General features: G+C 42.4%; 1 protein-coding gene across 1 annotated transcript in view; it reads right to left on the bottom strand.

Annotated features, from left to right (window-relative positions):
• Positions 1 to 19,618, bottom strand: part of sema3h (sema domain, immunoglobulin domain (Ig), short basic domain, secreted, (semaphorin) 3H) — a 189,698-nt gene that overhangs the window by 70,862 nt on the left and 99,218 nt on the right. Inside the window, exons 4-8 of the mRNA XM_034171745.1 lie at positions 18,524 to 18,643; positions 14,843 to 14,936; positions 14,564 to 14,683; positions 12,160 to 12,305; positions 11,060 to 11,174 (exon numbers count right to left, since the gene is read on the bottom strand). Of these exons, the coding sequence (XP_034027636.1) occupies positions 11,060 to 11,174; positions 12,160 to 12,305; positions 14,564 to 14,683; positions 14,843 to 14,936; positions 18,524 to 18,643 (595 nt within the window). The remainder of the gene's footprint in view (positions 1 to 11,059; positions 11,175 to 12,159; positions 12,306 to 14,563; positions 14,684 to 14,842; positions 14,937 to 18,523; positions 18,644 to 19,618) is intronic.

The raw sequence follows: 19,618 nt of genomic DNA, 5'->3' as shown, positions 1-19,618 counted from the left end.
ATGCGGTGAAGTGCAGCACCAGCACATGTTCCCAGACTTGACGTGTTATTTTCAGAAAAACCTAAATGAATTCAAAAGTTCTTTTTGTAAAGATGCATGTTGTGGCTCAGTAAAAGAACAGCTCAAAGATTGTTGCCATGACATCCATACCCATGTGTGTACAGTGCATGCAGAAAATATTCACAGCACTTCACTTTTTTCATATTTTGCTATGTTACAGCCTTATTCCAAAATGGATGAAGTTCCCCCCCCCCCAACAATAAAAATCTGCACACAATACCCCATAATGGTGAAAAGGTTTTTCCTTATATTTTTGTAAATTTATTGAGAAAAAAAAAAAAAAAACAAAACTAAGAAATCACATGTACATAAGTATTCACAGTCTTTTCCATGAACCTTAAAATTGAGTTCAGGTGCATCCTGTTTCCACTGATCATCCTTGAGATGGTTCTACAGCTTAATTAGAGTCCCCCTGGGGTAAAATCAGCTGATTGGACCATGATTTTGGAAAGACACACATCTGTCTACATAACAGGTCCCACAGTTGACAGTGCAGGTCAGAGCAAAAAACAAGCATGAAGTCAAAGGAATTGTCTGTACACCTCTGGGACAGGATTGTCTCGAGGCACAAATCTGAGGAAGGGAACAGAAACATTTCAGCTGCTTTGAAGGTTTCAATGAGCACAGTGGCCTCCATCATCTGTAAATGGAAGAAGTTTGGATCCACCAGGACTCTTCCTAAAGCTGGCCACCTATCTGTATTGAGTGATTGGGGGAGAAGGTACTTAGTCAGGGAGGTGACCAAGAAACCAATGGTCACTCCGTCAGAGCTCCAGCATTCCTCTGTGGACAGAGGAGATCCTTCCAGAAGGACAACCATCTCTGCAGCAATCCACCAATCAGGCCTGTATGGTAGAGTGGCCAGACGGAAGCCACTCCTTAGTAAAAGGCACATGGCAGCCCACCTGGAGTTTGACAAAAGGCACTTGAAGGACTCTCAGACCATGAGAAACAAAATTCTCTGGTCTGATGAGACAAAGATTGAAGTCTTTGGCATCATGTTTGGAGGAAACCAGGCACCATCCCTAGAGTGAAGCATGGTGGTGGCAGCATCATGCTGTGGGGATGTTTTTCAGCAGTAGGAACTGGGAGACTAGTCAGGATTGAGGGAAAGATGAATTCAGCAATGTACAGAAACATCCTGGATGAAAACCTGCTCCAGAGCGCTCTTGACCTCAGACTGTGATGACGGTTCATCTTTCAGCAGGACAATGACCCTAAACACACAGCCAAGATATCAAAGGAGTGGCTTCAGGACACTCTGTGAATGTCCTTGAGTGGCCCAGCCAGAGCCCAGACCTGAATCCGATTGAACATCTCTGGAGAGATCTGAAAATGACTGTTCACCGACACTCACCATCCAACCTGATAGAGCTTGAGAGGTGCTGCAAAGAGGAATGGACAAAACTGTCCAAAGATAGGTGCACCAAGCTTGTGGTACCACATTCAAGAAGACTTGAGGCTGTAATTGCTGCCAAACGTGCATCAACAAAGTATTGAGCAAAAGGTGTGAATACTTATGTACATGTGATTTATTAGTTTTTATTATTTTTAATAAATTATTGTACCAAAAACAAAAAAAAACTTTTTTTCATGTTGTCATTATGGGTGCTATGAGTAGAACTTTGAGGGGGAAAAATGAATTTACTCAATTTTGGAATAAGGCTGTAACAAAATGTGGAAAAAGTGAAGCGCTGTGATACTTTCCAGATGCACCGTACGTCACAGACTGAAATATCCACTGATGGAAACTCTCGGATCTTTCCTCTTGGTCCATCCTTTGGTTTCTTTCCTGCATGAGAAGCTGGTGACCCACTGATGACTCCGTGCTTCCTGACTTGTGGCCTTTAACAAGTGGATCTCACATATGCAGACAAAAATAGATAACAGAAAATACCTCAGTGCGTCATGACGCTGTGTGTAATCACAGTGTGCTGCCGGCCTGAATAACACAACTCTCCAGAAAAACATCAACCACAACAAGGACAGCAGCAGCTCTTCAGAAACATCTCAGAGATGACAGCAGGATTCTTCTCCAAGAGCGAGGAAGCGATAAACAAACAAAGAATAAATTACAGCTTAAACACGCCTGAACTCTGAACTACACATAAGCCACAACACCAACACACACTTACAAACCGCCGAGGGTAACCCACCAACATGGAATACGCCCGAGTATATACGGTTCCCAGAACACGACTGCTGCCATGGATACTACACTACTTCTACCCAAACAGCTGTCTGTCAAAATAGCTGTGGAACACCCTTACTGGCGTAACTGTTGCAGAGGGAGAAGCAGAACAGACAGAGGGCTTCTGCTGGCAGAAACACACTACATGACAAAACTAACATGCAGTAATTGAGATTGGCTTGTTTACTGCATATTACACCACTTCACTTTCTTTTCTAACAACCATTACACCCAATTGGCACAACTACGTCTGACTGTTCACCTTCTGTGATGGTCATGCTTCGGCTTAGACATCACAAATTTGTTCGAAATGTTCGAAAGCCTCTAGATTGGTCACAACAATGTTCTACAGTGCTACTACTACCACAGATTGCACGTTTTCATCACCAACTGGATATCCAATTATTATTTATTTATTTATTATTGCAATCGGGTGTCAAAATTGACAATGGGATCCCGACTGAACAGAGAATTATTTCAAAATGTAAGTAAACCAACACTGAGAAAAAAGGAAGCTTGAATCATTTTTTTTTTTTTTAATTCTATGTACTTCATAGAGCAGGTAGCTTAGTGGACAAGGAAGTGGCTTGCAAATATGTCGACCTGCATTCAAATCCTGCTCATGCTACCTGTTTGTGTCCTTGGACAAGATACCTAATCCGTGCTGTCTCAGTCCAACTAGCTGTAAAAATGGGGACCAGCTTTGGCTGGGGAAGTAAATATAAGGCATCATTGTAAAGCACTTTTGAGCATCTGCTAGATGGAAAAAATGCTACAGAAATGCAGTCCTTTTCTAATTTGTTTCTCTCAAAGTAGATTCATAATTTAAGGCCAGCGTGCTCAACCAGTCGATCGCAGGCTGAGTTCCAGTCAATAATAGTAATAAAAAAATCTCACGTGTTTCCTTCTAGCTGCGCGTGTGCAGAGTATGGTTGCTAGGTTGTAACTAAGACTCGAAAGGGTGCAAGAAGCTAGACTAGACTGAGTGGATACTACAATGGCGGAAGCTAACAAAACTAATACATATCATTTTCATTCAGAGTGGCAGGAGGAATTTCCACAAGAGCTACAATACAAACTTCCCGGCTAAATCACCTCTGCACTGTCGAAAAGTCCAGGGATTGAAAAATTGGCTAGCAACACAACAGTCCCTAAATATGGAAGACGTAACGGATGTGACTAACAAGACTGCGTGTTGTGTTCGGGCCAGCAGTCTGCAGAGGTGTTTATTCCATGCGCAGCTGGAGGAGACAGGCACCAGTGGTGGGCACAGTTCAGCTAATCCGATAGCAGATAATTATCGAAGCTAATGTTTTTGCTATCGGATTAGCTTTTCAGATAAGTTTTAAAAACATCATCGGACTAATTATCTTCCGATAAATTTAGTTCCGATAACTTTCAGTCCGATAACATTTAATTTGCTGGTAAAGTTTAACAGTCAGAAACATTTATAAACCCTAAAATCAAACATTTTAGTCTGTTTGTTGTGTGTTTGTAGCCACGGAGCAGACTGGCTGCCTGTCGCTTGCTGATGACGTCATCATTAAGTGCAAAACGTGATTGGCCGGTCGACGCAGGGAGCATTGTGGGTAGTGTAGTTCAGGTTCACTTTGCACACGTTACAGTGACTTGTCCACTCAACACAAAAACAAAACAGACTAATTTTAACATTATTTTATTTTATTTCTTTGTGACTGTAATTTAATCGCCAAGACTCGGTGGTGGAGAGGAGCCTTCACGGCACAGCTATGTGTACAGAGGGACTTTTCTTCACGTTTAGACATTGTTTTGGATTTAAAACATGGATTATTTATTCAGATGAATCCCACTGAAACTAACAGGTAAGAATTTATATTTACTATGTGTATTTTACTCTGCCAATCAATGCATTAATGGATGTATTTCGGCTGTTTAAGCCACAGGGTTCAAAGCGTGTGAAAAAAGCAGCAGCTTTTAGCTTGTAAATGACGGTGCATCTAATACCCAGATAAACTGTGACTTCTAAGACTGTGTGTTACTGCTTTTGAAAGATGATGACAGTGTTTGGGGTTTTATTTTTTGTTTATTAATTTTTCATGTGTTCTTTGTGTTTGTGATGCTTGAATTTACTCAGAAGCCCGACGCTTAAAGTGAAACTGGTTTATTCGAAGCCGACAGTTTAATCTGATGTGGCCACGTCCAAATCAGTAATAATAGTATCGGTTATCTCTAATAAAGATATTTTTTTAGCATTTTAGTATCGGTTATCGTCATAAAAGATAACTTTTCAGTTATTCTTATTAATGGTTATCGAAGCTAACTTTTTTGGTTCGCTGTGCCCACCACTGACTGGCACAGAAACCCAGATCTGTTGCTGCACAAGAGGTAAATATACTGGACATGGTTTCTGAATTGTTGATTGAAATTAAAGAATTTCTGAAACATTCTAAACCATGCTGAATATGCCAAAGCTAGAAGACAGTCAGTGGCTCTTGGGTTTAGCCTTTTCTTACTGATCTGACTGACAACGTCAAGGACCAACACATCATCAACATGGATCAGCTCTGTGAACACGTTTAAAAGCCGTACACCTGCTATCAGTAGGTTGCAACAGTGTGGTCTGTGGAACTTTCCACACATGGACACAGAACTTAAGCATCAGGGCAAAGACTGTGTAGAGCTTGTGAGTGCATGCTATGATGATCAGCATCTTATCAGAATTTGGCAGGCACTTTACTTACTGACTTTGCATCCATTGAGCCTGTTGTTAGTCTTCTCTATTTTCCATTTGGGGATCATAAGATGTGGACTGTAATAATGTCCAAAGTGGCATCACTCTTCACCTGAATAGCTGTGCTATGGAGAATGAGGATCTTCACACGAAAAATGACATTGAGCTCATATCCAGAGCAACACCTGGCACGAATGTCAATTGTGAAATCTAATGCGAAGAGAAGTACCCCAACCTCAGACAAACTGCACAGATATGACTGCCACTTTTTGGATCAGCATGTGTGTGAGGCTGCCTTCACACATGAAAATCATCAATCAAATACAGATCCACCATGATTGATGAATACTTGGCGGCCTGTTTATGGCTGGCACTCAGCTCCGACTGTCCGGACTATGAGAAGTTCCAGAAGTTCAACTAAGGTAGAGAACAATTGTATAATTTGGGTTGTTTGTTGTTGTAGTCCTTGGCCTACTTGTGCTTATTCTTTGCACCACGCACATTTACTTAATAATGTATTATTATTGACAAAACTTTATCTTTGTGCCAGAAAATTGTGTTATTATATTGGTGCATACTAAATTGTGGCTATGCTATGGCTTTGAATGTGGCTTGGTAGATCTCGACACACTATCAACTTTAAAAGTAGATCTTCATTAAAGAAAGGTTGGGCACTCCTGATTTAAGGTTTCAAACAAAGTCTACATTCAAGCACTCAGACAGAAGCAGCCACTCTGCAGCAGTACATGTTGTCAGTGTGGTTTTAAAGATCTTTTTTTCTGAATTAAAGCACTAAACTGAGCTCGATGGGTTAACGTTGTGCACATGGGTTGCAGGAGGATTTTTGCTTTTTTCTTTTTTGTGGCTGTCCTAGCTTGTATACTGTTGATGTGCAATCTCAAACACATTTCTGTCAACACTTATCAGATGTGCAAGACGTCCCCACAGGCATGCAGGGCAGAAATGTTTATGCCCCCGACAAGTCACAACTGCACCGCAGCACAGTCTCATACTGTATACGAGGTGTGTCTGGTCCAAATCTGTGAGTGTGTGCGTGGAAAACAAACAGAAGGCACATTTCGTTTATGGCTGAAAGACGACTGTTTACAAAAACTGTGACGATAAGAAAACTGGTCTCGTCTGTGGTCCTCAATCGCTGGGCCTCTCTGCTTTTAGAGCAAGATACAGAAACAGTTACCAACTTGGAACTGAATTCTTCTCCAAAATGTTGGCAAACTAAAACTGCTGAATAACAGAACCATTTTAAAATGATGATCAAAAGGATTTTAGCTCTTTAAACATCATGACGTTTATTGCCTACTCACGTCACAACTTTCACATCTTGTGACCTCAACGACACATACAGGACTGGATTATGAATCCATGATGTGTTAGGTTCTAGTCGGTCTCCCAGTGGTCTAATGGATAAGTACTGGTCTCCTTATCACAGTGTGTCAAATGAAGTCCCGTGGTTGTGAACAGAGTGTCATGGCAGAAAGAAAAGGCGCTGGCCTACTCAATTCTGGATTGTGGTTCTAGGTTGCTATTTGGTGTGGTAGTGAGCCGAGTTGTGGGTCCATAACCCAGAACAAGGTCATTATGTCTGTTGTAAGCTAGGAGCCAGGGCTTGCACCTACCTGTAGTGTCATGGGTCACATGTTGAGGTTTGGGTTATATTGTCCATGAGTCATTATTATTCTATGTGTTGTTCAGCTAATTCTCCCATGTGGTAAATATTTGCTGGTGCTTCACTTTAACATTTCTGCCATGTACCTTTCATGTTGCTGAATGTCTGACTTCCAGTTTCCAGCCTTCCGCATGTTTGATTGTTTGGTGGCCTATTTAACTGCTGTTAGAGAATTCCCTTTTCACCAGACTGTGTAGGTTCTTCCTGCTTTCTAGCTTTATAATTCCCACAGCATCTTACTTCAACCAACAAAGCAGGAAGGAGGTTATGTTTTCACCCATTTGTTTGTTTGTTTGTCTGTTTGTGAAAACCCTGTAACCCACAATTTTTCATATGTCATTATAAAATTTTTACAGAGGATTCATATCCCAATAGGCAAGAACTGTTTCAAGTCAAAGAAAAATCTTGGAAAAATCCCTATCCTTTAACATTGAATTAATTTTCAAAAATTCATAGCTCTGTCAAAGAAGATCAAATTTCTTCCATATTTGACAGCATTATGTAGGATGGTATCCTTTATCAATTGGCAAAGTTTGATCTGGATCTGATTCAGATTACAGATTTTATGGGCATTTAAATTTAACACTGAAAACCCCACTTATTGTATATTTTACATTATATCTTAATTAAACATGCCCCAACCACTCTCATAGTTTAAAGTGAGGTGCAGACTGGCACTCACTATCGCCTGACAAAGACTGATCCAGACCTGATCCGGATTGTGGATTTTGTGGACATTTAAATTTAATATTGAAAAGCCTATTTGGTATACATTTTGCATTATATCTCAATCAAAAGTGCCTCAATCACTCTCATTTGTGACAGTGAGGTGCAAATTGGCACTCTCAATGAAAAGACTTTGATCTGCATCTGATCTGTATTGCGGAATTTCCGGATACATAGGTGTCACCCTGACTCCAAAAAAGGCAAAGAGGGTGCAGGTTTCTTTGTAACCACCGACTCCACCAGGCGATTTCAATTTCAGTTAAATTTCAATTTATTTCATTTATATAGCGCCAAATCACAACAAGGCTGCCTCAAGGCACTTCACACAAGCAAGGTCGAACCTTACCATTGATGAACTCATCTCATCTGATGTTAATCAGTGAAATCACCAGGTTAGTGCAGCAGATAACTGAAACAATCCTTCACTTGGTGATACATGCATCAGATTTGGCATGAATGTTCCTCATAAATCAGTGTTTGAGGAAAAAAGTGCAGGCCACTTAAAAATCCAATATGGCGTCCAGGTAGGGGTCAATGAAAAATTACATAGGGGTGAAAATTTAAAAATGCTCCAATCATATTGAAAGCTATACCACATTATGTGTCTGATCACAAAGATTCCAAAAAGGTATAGTTTGGACTATCTATGACTGAATGTTATGGAGTTATGGGGTAAAAAAAGCAAGAATGGTGACAAAGGTCAATTTCAGTTTGTACAAGGGTCAAAAGTTAAACTTGCTTCAATTTTGGTAAAAGGTGGTGGTTGGTGGTTACAAAGAAACCTGCACCCTCTTTGCCCTTTCTGGAGTCACGTTACCACCTATGCAGATATTTGATTTTAACATTGAAAGCCCTTTTGAGCTACATTTTGTATTATATTTTAGTTTATGAAAAGTCACTTCTACCAGGACTTTGACCATGAAAATGTTTCCCAGGGTAAAAATTGTGGAACTGGAAACTATTTTTTGGCAGAGGTATGCACCCTACGAGCACGGTGCTCTAGTTTTGTGTGTTTGCCTTCCTGTTACAGACCTTTGCTGTTGTGTTGTGTCATTTTAGATTGTTCGCTTGGTTTGACAACTCTGTTACTAACCATTTGCCTGTGTTTTTGGATAACCCTCTGCTTCTTCTCACAGACAGCCAGCTGCCTGTTTGACCGATCACCTGTGTGCCTGTCATCGGCTAAGCCTGCTGCCAGCTACTTACTGTGCATTTTCATCTGAAATTAGCTGTATTTTTACATACCCTCTGTTGTGGTCCTCTTCACTGGAGTCCATTAGCAAACAGTTACATATAACTGAACCCACATATTTCAGGAAATAGAATTTCCAGTTTACTTCATGTAAATAAAATGTGTTGGTATTTTTTTTCCCCAGATGCCACCATCAACATTTCATGAGCAACCTCTATCAGATTCTTTGAGGGGGTGTGATTTGTGTGAGGATACTGAGTGCAAGGCTGAAGTGCTGCAGCTCTTCAGCTTTAAACACAGGAAAATGAGAAAAATCCTTGATAATGAATAAACCCACAGCAACCAAATGGTGAAGCCAGTTGCCGTGGTTACCAAGGCTGAAGCATTAAGACAAACCCAAGGTGACCAACAGGCCTGCTGATCACCGTGGTAACAGTGGAGCCAGTCAGACATTGCTGTTATGTGGTTGAGAACTTTTAAGTTTCTTTGGTCTCTTTCATTGTTGGAACAGGAAAACACCAACTCTGTATTTTGTACACACCCAGGATCAGGTTGAGGTTAAAAATCTTTGAGGCCATCTGACCATGTAAACTAAAGTTTTCTTCCAGACGACAACCTACATGAATTAAACTTAAATTCTGCTCAAGTCCACACAGAAACAGGCTATTCTTTTTAAAATGTGTGTTAAGTTTCTTTGAATCTCATTTTGAAACTGTGCGTGGAACCCTGAGCCTGATCTCCACATCCACCATCAGCTGTACGTTCTTACCTTCACAGATCTACACTTAGGCTTGGATTCATGCAGTTGTTCTGTCTGCTTCATTATACTGACTGTGGCAGACTCAAAGTTCATCATATCAGTCAGGGTTTAGAATTCATCATAGTACAGAAACAGCATTAGTGAAGGTTACAAATGATCTTCTTATGGCCTCAGACAATGGACTCATCTCTGTGCTTGTCCTGTTAGACCTCAGTGCTGCTTTTGATACTGTTGACCATAAAATTTTATTACAGAGATTAGAGCATGCCATAGGTATTAAAGGCACTGCGCTGCGGTGGTTTGAATCATATTTATCTAATAGATTACAATTTGTTCATGTAAATGGGGAATCTTCTTCACAGCCTAAGGTTAATTATGGAGTTCCACAAGGTTCTGTGCTAGGACCAATTTTATTCACTTTATACATGCTTCCCTTAGGCAGTATTATTAGACAGCATTGCTTAAATTTTCATTGTTATGCGGATGATACCCAGCATTATCTATCCATGAAGCCAGAGGACACACACCAATTAGCTAAACTGCAGGATTGTCTTACAGACATAAAGACATGGATGACCTCTAATTTCCTGCTTTTAAACTCAGATAAAACTGAAGTTATTGTACTTGGCCCCACAAATCTTAGAAACATGGTGTCTAACCAGATCCTTACTCTGGATGGCATTACCCTGACCTCTAGTAATACTGTGAGAAATCTTGGAGTCATTTTTGATCAGGATATGTCATTCAATGCGCATATTAAACAAATATGTAGGACTGCTTTTTTGCATTTGCGCAATATCTCTAAAATTAGAAAGGTCTTGTCTCAGAGTGATGCTGAAAAACTAATTCATGCATTTATTTCCTCTAGGCTGGACTACTGTAATTCATTATTATCAGGTTGTGCTAACAGGGACTAGAAGGAGAGAGCATATCTCACCCATATTGGCCTCTCTTCATTGGCTTCCTGTTAATTCTAGAATAGAATTTAAAATTCTTCTTCTTACTTATAATGTTTTGAATAATCAGGTCCCATCTTATCTTAGGGACCTCATAGTACCATATCACCCCAATAGAGCGCTTCGCTCTCAGACTGCAGGCTTACTTGTAGTTCCTAGGGTTTGTAAGAGTAGAATGGGAGGCAGAGCCTTCAGCTTTCAGGCTCCTCTCCTGTGGAACAAGCTCCCAATTCAGATCAGGGAGACAGACACCCCCTCTACTTTTAAGATTAGGCTTAAAACTTTCCTTTTTGCTAAAGCTTATAGTTATAGGATCAGGTGACCCTGAACCATCCCTTAGTTATGCTGCTATAGACTTAGACTGCTGAGGGTTCCCATGATGCACTGAGTGTTTCTTTCTCTTTTTGCTCTGTATGCACCACTCTGCATTTAATCATTAGTGATTGATCTCTGCTCCCCTCCACAGCATGTCTTTTTCCTGGTTCTCTCCCTCAGCCCCAACCAGTCCCAGCAGAAGACTGCCCCTCCCAGAGCCTGGTTCTGCTGGAGGTTTCTTCCTATTAAAAGGGAGTTTTCCCTTCCCACTGTCGCCAAGTGCTTGCTCACAGGGGGTCGTTTTGACCGTTGGGGTTTTTCCGTAATTATTGTATGGCCTTGCCTTACAATATAAAGCGCCTTGGGGCAACTGTTTGTTGTGATTTGGTGCTATATAAATAAAATTGATTTGATTTGATTTCATTTGTCTGGCTGTTGTTTGGTGTTTCTGAGTCGACTCACGTAGCTGGTCGAAGTGCGTCTGCAGTCCGTCTGGTCCAGGAACTGAACACACCATGCGAGCCTTCTGGAAGGTGCTCCACTTATTAACCAGACTTCGCTGACCACCAATATCATTCTACACAAACAAAGAAATGGATGAAAATTAGACACAAACACATTCTGCGTCCACTCAAATGTTGGTCTAATACAGTGAAATACAAGAATTAAACCTGCAAAGATGCTTTAATTCAAAGAAGGCGCATGTGAGAATTTCATTATTCACATCTGCTGTGGGAACAAAAGAGTAGAAAGAAACCATGAAGTGGAAGCTACACCTGGGAAGAGCTCATGAGGTTTCTGGACAGAGGTGTTTGGTGATGAAGATACCTTTGAAGGAAAATGAAGGTCCAAGTCTTAAGTGTCCTGGTGTTTCCTGTCTTACTGTATGGTTGTGAGACGACACACTGATGACTGGATGGCTTTAGTACAAGGTCTCTTTGGAGGATCCTCAAGTGCCAATGGAATGATTTTGTGTCAAGGGAGTGGTTACTTTATGTGAGAAAGACTCAGATGAGACTCAGACGATTGCATTGTGAAGGACCATCAACAACATTTTTGCCGATAACAATGAGGACCTCAGCAACTGGAAGGGGCCAGGGAATGCCAACCTTTCAGCTGGGTAAGATATAATATATTATATATATATATATATATATATATATATATATATATATATATATATATATATATATATATATATATATATATACTTAGTAAGTTGTGGTAAGTTTTGTGGTAGTGACACGTCCACGTTCAGGGGAGTGGCCCAAAGTCTATTTGGATAAAGCTGGCACACCCCCTAATGTTCCAACATACAAAGTATGTATGAAATTCTTTGTTAAAACCACAAGTGAATACAGACAGAAAAACAGATGGTATACTGCAGATTCTGAAAAGTATATCTGTATAAACATCCAGTCAGACAGTGTCCAGCACATACACAGTCTGTGTGTTCATGCAAACACAGGTTTATTTAAACTATCCGCTGGCTTTTTCTCTGATATGAGCACACACACGTTGTGTCTGTCACAGACTTGTTGTCTCTTAAACACTCTCCATACCTTGCAGACTCGTGCCACTCTCGAGTAGAGTACTTTCCCAGCAGCCCCCTCTGCCTCCTGAGCGCGCTCGGTGAAGAACACGTAGACCTTATCGTCCTCCGGGTTATCAGTTTCAGACAGCGGCGCTACCCGCACAAACTGGGCATCTGCAGACAAAGACACAGGAAAGAGAGGCGGCCGTGTAAACTATGGACAAAATAAAAGCACTGTCCATCTTCGTGGTATGCACGTAGCGTACACGTACAAGCATTAACCTGTCCTGAGACACTGTACATCACATGGATGCAACTGAGAAAGAAACAACGTATATCGTGTTATCTGCAGCGGCGTCCACACGCTGGCCTGATAAACATCCTGCAGAGCGTGCAGGAAATGTTTACAGACATCTATTTATATTAACATTCGTTCAGTATGACAGCAGAGTTACTGCTGCAGGTCTGGACCACTCAGAAATATAACTCATATATCTACGTAAACACTGACGAATGCAGGATGTTCCCTTAAATAACTCGTACACACCATCAGGCCGTGGCTACTGGATTATTGATTTATGGATTCGCCGACTGCTCTCAATATCACAGACTCGGTGACAAAATTGCCACTGGGAACATTTTTTAATTATTTTTCCTGCTGACTGCTTGGTGTGCCATCCAAAAATTTCAAGACTTGAATGTGACCTCAAGAGTGGTGTTATGTTCTGGGTCTGTGAGCTTTAACTGATACCCTACATTATTATCACTTTACCGAGGCGTTGCTAGGCCAGTATCGTAGATTTACATGGACGCTATCTGGCTGTACCCGCCCGCTGTGCATAAACAAACGACATCATAGCGCACAGACCAAGAACTGTCCGCAGCGGAAAACATAAAAAGGCGAGAAGTGTGTTTGGTCCCAATATGGATATTCCGGATGATTTTCTCACGGATAGTACGACAATGAACAGCGCAGCCAAAGCAGCCAGCTTGATGAGGACGCACTGGCGAATTCGGAGAGCAGCGTGCGCCAGCCGACACGAAAAAAAGTTAAAGTGAGCCAACTTGTTATGTACGCGTTACGTGTTATGTATCTCAGTAAAGTGATAATAATGCAAATAACATGCTGTCATCGCGCGGTATGCATTTTCAGAGGCCCGACGTTCACGCCCAGTCGCCCAAAATAACTGATATTCGCCCTCGTTCGTCCCTGAAAATGACCGATATTCGCCCGAGTTAGACGAGGGAGAATATCGGTCATTTTGGGCGACTGGGCATGAAAGTCGGGCCTCTGAAAATGCATACCGCACAACAACAGCATGTTATTGTATTATTATGGAGGAAACTCAATTTTTATCAGAGTGTTTCCAAAGGATCACGGTGTCTGTGCGTCCTGTCCGACCATGGAGGAGCTGCACCATCTAATGGAATTAGGTTTTAATGCATGGACAGGCTGTGCATGCATGTGGAAATAAGTCTGTTTCCAGGCTTGCAACGACCCCCATGCACACGGCGACAGCTGGCTTCATTCGGTGATCCGGACTGATTTTTTTTTTTTTTCATTGTCTGTGAGGGCATCAATGGAAGTTGAGAGACACAGCTCCTGGACATCATCAGACATGTAGGTTTCCACAGAAACGCTGATTTCATCTTTTTTGAAATTTTCCCAAAACAAATCAGATGTTTGGGTCTATCACAGATCCATGGATTGCTCCGTGAATCCACCACAATTGACTGCCTTCATGGTCTTCATCAGCCAGCGCGGCCCGCAACATTAACACTGTTCTGAGCTCTTCGTCTCCAAATGCCGCACCGATATATTAATGTTTAAATCAGTCCACGGTGTGAACTTTGCAGAGATTTGAAGAACAATTGCAAAGATTACACAATTGCAATTTTGCGTCACAGTGACTTGATTTTAAAGTCGGCAAAAAATCACAGTCTGTTTGGAAAAAATGCTGCAGCTCCGCAGATTTGTTTGTTCATGAGATTGTTTACTATAAAAGTATCAAACATTGGTCCTGGTTCATATTTTCAATAAAAAGGTCAAACCATCAATTCCCGAATTGATGGGTTTTGGAATTGATTTTTTTTTTTTTTTTTTTCTTCCACAAACCGACCCATCAAACCATGTTTCTTCTGTGTAGGCTCTCAGTTGTCCAGGCGGTTCCATGGTAGAGAAGCTTGAATCTTCAGATTCAAGCTTCACTACCATCAAACCATGGTTTTCCTTGTTTTTTCCAACCGACCCCGGCCCTCCAGTCCCAGAAACATCAGTAAACCAATAAAACCAATATATGGCCTGAATGAATGAACATATGGACCTGTTAGTATGAGTGGTCCTTGAATGCAGCACAAATTCTGCACTAACCAACTTAAATATGCAACAAAGCGGCGGGATTTAACACTGAAGTTGTTTTCCACTTGCTTACCCTGCAGCCAGGTGGAGTCGTACTGCTCAGTGCGGATGACATGACGTCTTCCAAGACTACGGAAGAAGGCGGAGTCCCGACTCATGAAGTCCGACGTGATGCCTGCATACAGTTCTCCGTCTACTCAAAAAACCCCAAAGGTTAGATCAGCTCTCTAGCAGAACCTTTTGGAAGTTGTTCCAATATATTCTCACTGCGGTTAATCTGACAGCACAATCTGAGGTACAAACAGATTTTCACTAATGAAAGCATCACATTTTGTAGTTTTGTTGGACGTACCAATGACAGCGGACGCTGTTTTCTGGAAAGGGTCATAGGGACATTTTCCCTTCCCGCACTCGGTCTGTCTGTCGTATAACGCCTGATGTTCTGACTGGTGCAGAAAACAGAGGCTGAGGTCAATGACACAGAGAAAATCAGCTGGACAGAAGACAAGAGAAATCAATCAAAACTGCTGATGCAGACTGACAGGCTTAAGTCTTTAGTCCTTCATTTGTCCACACTGACGAATGACATACATGACAGTATCATTACGAAGCCCGTGTCTGAGACAAACACAGAGTGAGCAGCTAATTAGAGGCTAACGGGACTAACAGGTGGGATTTTAAAATGTGTGAAGTCCAGTGTTAAAGTAATCGGCACTGACGGCTCCTTTAAATCCTAAATCTGAACCTTTGCTCTGATCTCAGAAAACCTTTCTGATCTTACATGACCTTTCATGGTATTAGCTCCTCCCTCGCACACACACACACACACACACACACACACACACACACACACACACACACACACACACACACACACACACACACACACACACACGCACAGTTTAAAAAATGAGTAAAAGCAATTAAATCCAAAAGTAACTAATCGTTTACCATCAGCTTATTGTGGTGGAGAGGTTTACATGTCACTATGAACCTGAGAGCTGTGTTGTCTGGTAGAGTCACCCATGGCAAATTGGTCTCAGGTGAGGGACGAGACTAAGAATGGTTCACAAAGACTCCATAGACAAACGAGGCAGAGGGAATGTGACCCAGCCCAGATGAAGCCCAGGGGCCCCCGTCTGGAGCCAGCCCTGGGTGGAGCGTCAGTGAGCGCCTGGTATCCAGGCTTGCCACAGAGCTGAGATCCATCCAAAAATGCTGAAAGCTCTGGGTGCAGAGAGATTAGCCTGACAACCAGCCTGGCTATGAACTGGGCCAGATACTGGCCTCCATTTTGGAGTGAGATTTCCCACTCCTAAACGACCAATAGGAGAGCAGAGCTCGCGCCCCATCAAAGTGAGGCTGACGTCAGCATCTCAGCCGCCAACCAATCACAGGCTAGGAGAGACAGGCCAGTATCTGGCCCAATTCAGGGCCGGTTGTTGGGCTATGCAAGTACTGTCTTGGATGAGAAGTCACATCAAAATTGTGTTGAGGTCTGGGACAGTGCCTAGGTAGTGGCAAACTGGGGTGGTGGTTCCCATATTTAAAAAGAGGGACCAGAGAGAGTGTGCCAACAACAGGGGCATCACACTACTCAGCCTCCCTGGTAAAGTCTACTCCAGGGTGCTGGAAAGGAGGGTTCCGTTGATAGTTGAACCTCTGATAGAAGAGGAACAATGCGGGTTCTGTCCTGGTCATGGAACAACCGACCAGCTCTTTACTCTCACAAGGATCCTGGCGGGGGCCTGGGAGTACGCCCACCCAGTCTACATGTGTTTTGTGGACTTGGAGAAGGCATATGATCGAGTATCCCGGGAGATACTGTGAGAGGTGCTGCGGGAGCATAGATTGAGGAGGTCAAATCAAATCATTATATTCATTATATCATTATATTGTAAGGCAAAAGCCATACAATAATTACAGAAAAACCCCAACGGTCAAAACGACCCCCTATGAGCAAGCACTTGGCGACAGTGGGAAGGAAAAACTCCCTTTTAACAGGAAGAAACCTCCAGCAGAACCAGGCTCAGGGAGGGGCAGTCTTCTGCTGGGACTGGTTGGGGCTGAGGGGAGAGAATCAGGAAAAAGACATGCTGTGCAAGAGAGCAGAGATCAATCACCAATGATTAAAAGCAGAGTGGTGCATACAGAGCAAAAAGAGGTGAATAAAAAGAAACACTGGGTGCATCATGGGAAGGACCCTTCTCAGGGCCATCCAATCTCGGTAGTCACAAAGTCAGAGCTGTGTTTGGGCCCTTGGCAGTAAGTCGGACTTGTTTCCGGTGGGGGATGGCCTCTGTCAGGGCTGTGCCTTGTCATCAATCCTGTTTGTGATATTCACGGACAGGATATCGAGGCGTAGTCGGGGGGAGGAGAGTTTCCAGTTGGGTAGGCTCAGGGTCTTGTCACTGCTTTTTGCAGATGATGTGGTCCTGTTAACATCAGCCTGTGATCTCCAGCACTCACTGGATCGGTTCGCAGCCGAGTGTGAAGTGGCCGGGATGTGTATCAGCACCTCTAAATCTGAGACCACGGTTCTCAGCAGGAAACCAATGGATTGCCAACTCTGAGTAGGGAATGCAGTCTAGACCTAAGTGAAGCAGTTCAAGTACCTTGGGGTCTTGTTCACAAGTGAGATTACAATGGACTGGTCAATCTTTGTTCCTGCTCTCAGCTATGGTCATGAGGGTTGGGTTATGACCGAAAGAACTAGATCGCAGGTACAAACAGCCAAAATAGGCTTCCTCAGGACTGTGGCTGGTGTCTCCCCAAGAGATAGGGTGAGAAGCTCGGCCATCCATGAGGAGCTGGGAGTAGAGCTGCTGCTCCTTCATGTTGAGAGGAGCCAACTGAGGTGGTTCGGGCATCTGGTAAGGATGCCCCCTGGGTGCCTCCCTAGGGAGGTGTTCCTGGCACGTCCAGATGGGAGAAGGCCCCGGGGAAGACCCAGGACACGCTGGAGGGACTACATCTCTCGGCTGGCTTGGGAACGCCTTGGGGTTCCCCCGGAGGAGCTGGGGGAGGTGTGTGTGTGGATCGGGAGGTCTGGGCGACTTTGCTTGAGCTGCTGCCCCCGCGACCCAACTCCGGATAAAGCAGAAGAAAATGCATGGATGGATGGACATTCAACACAGTCAAAACTATTCCATTTATTAATCCTTTAATTTCAACCAATAACTTGCAGGATTTTTTTTTACTGAAATTGGAGCAACTTTAACTTTTGACGCCTGTACAAACTGAAACTGACCTTTGTCACAATTCTCGTACAATCCATAACTCCAGAACATTCAGTCACAGATGGTCCAAACTATACCTTTGTGGAATCTTTATGATCAGACAAATAATGTGGTATAGGTTCCAATATGATTAAAGCATTTTAAAATTTTGACCTCTGTGTAACCCTTCATTAACCCCTACCTGGCTACAGCTGCCACCCTGGGATTGCCATCATATGTTTTTGTGTAGGTCCTGGTACACTGACGCTGGATGCCAAGGGTCGTTTTGTCACCTTACGTGGTACCGATTAGGTCAAAATTGATGACTGGCTCATAGACTAAAGAACACTATAAAAAATTTATTGTACTTTCTTGTCTGTACTGCAGTTTGTGAGCGTATTTTCAGTTTGTATTCTGTCATCTTATTCATGTACTCTTTTCTGGAAATATTTTGTCCTGAATGATCGTGTCGGAGAAAAATCTTTAAACAATGCTATTGCTGCAAGTGTCAAGATGCACAAGGATAAAAACTGCCACTTTAGGAGGTGAAACTACAGAAAGAATATAAAACGAATGGATGGATTTAAGATTTGAGTAGCTATTTGGCAAAAATCATCACATCTAAGTGAATAATTCATCATTTTTGTATTAATCAGTGTCGGTAATCTGAAGCCTTCAATAGTGTGTAGTTGTACTAATCCGCTTAGGTACGAGTGTAGTAGATGTAAAAAAGAGATTTTTCAAGGCAAAAATAAAGATGAGAAATAAGGTGAAGATACAGCGACTGGATCGCTGTTGTGTGTTTGTTGTTGTACCTGATGGAAGATGCTGGTAGCCACATAAGCACAGCGAGGGTTGAAGGCTCCAGTTCCACACACATAGAGGTGAGTCTGATTAAAAGGCTGAAGAACTCGTAGAAAGTTTGCGCACTCCAGCTGTAGAGAGGACATAATCATGACTCTTTAAGTGTTTGAGACCAGGGACCGATCATCTCTTCTTGATGTTCTTCACAGTCTCTTGCCATAAAGGAGGGGCCACCCTTCATTAGCTCCTGCAACTGGAATTATAATACTGGGATCCACCCGTATGCGTGTGCATACATCCACGGCCTTCGTCACGCAATTCCCAGGTACCAATCGGTCACAGAGCCAAAACATTTAGGATATACGTTGGTCTCCCAACTCTCTTACTCAAGTTCATATTGCCCTACTGTTTTCTGCACCAAACCAGGGAGGACTCAAATGTCACTTCTTCTTCTGGTTAGTATTTCTCAAGTGAAGGGTCAGCATCCGTGACCACTCTTCTGGTCAAAACTCCTGATACTTCAGTCTACAGCCTCACCACAAGATACAGCTTAGGATCTTACCCTCAATGTACCTGTCTGTCCACTTGCATTGATTAGCTTAAATTAAACAGTGAGTCCTCTACAGATTCTGGTCATTATCCTTGGATAATGTACTATGAGGCACATGAGTGTCTACAACTCCTCCTCTAGGGGTTGGTAAGGTTAGACCTTACTTGTGTGAAGCGCCTTGAGGTAATTTCACTTACTTACTTGTGATTTGGTATGGGTATAAACTAAATGAATTGAATTCTCAAGGATGATCAGCGGAAACAGGATGCACCTATTAGCTCAATGCTGAGCATCATGGCAAACACTGAATACTTATGTACATCTTAGTTTTTTTATTTTTAATAAATTTGCCAAAATCAGAAAAAAAATTTTTTCATGTTGTCATTATGGGGTATTGTGTATAGAATTTTGTGAAAAATGAATTTTATCAGTTTTGGTATTAGGCTGTAACCTAACAAAATATGGAAAAAGCGCAGTGCTGTGAATACTTTCTGGATGCACTGAAAATCAGATTTTTACTCGCAGTCCAAACAAGGCCTGAATCTCAAAATTATTG

The sequence above is a fragment of the Thalassophryne amazonica genome, chromosome 6, assembly GCF_902500255.1.
Source record: "Thalassophryne amazonica chromosome 6, fThaAma1.1, whole genome shotgun sequence".
Lineage (NCBI taxonomy): Eukaryota > Metazoa > Chordata > Actinopteri > Batrachoidiformes > Batrachoididae > Thalassophryne > Thalassophryne amazonica.
Note: the sequence above shows the minus strand (reverse complement) of the source record. Positions and strands in the feature narration are given on the sequence as shown.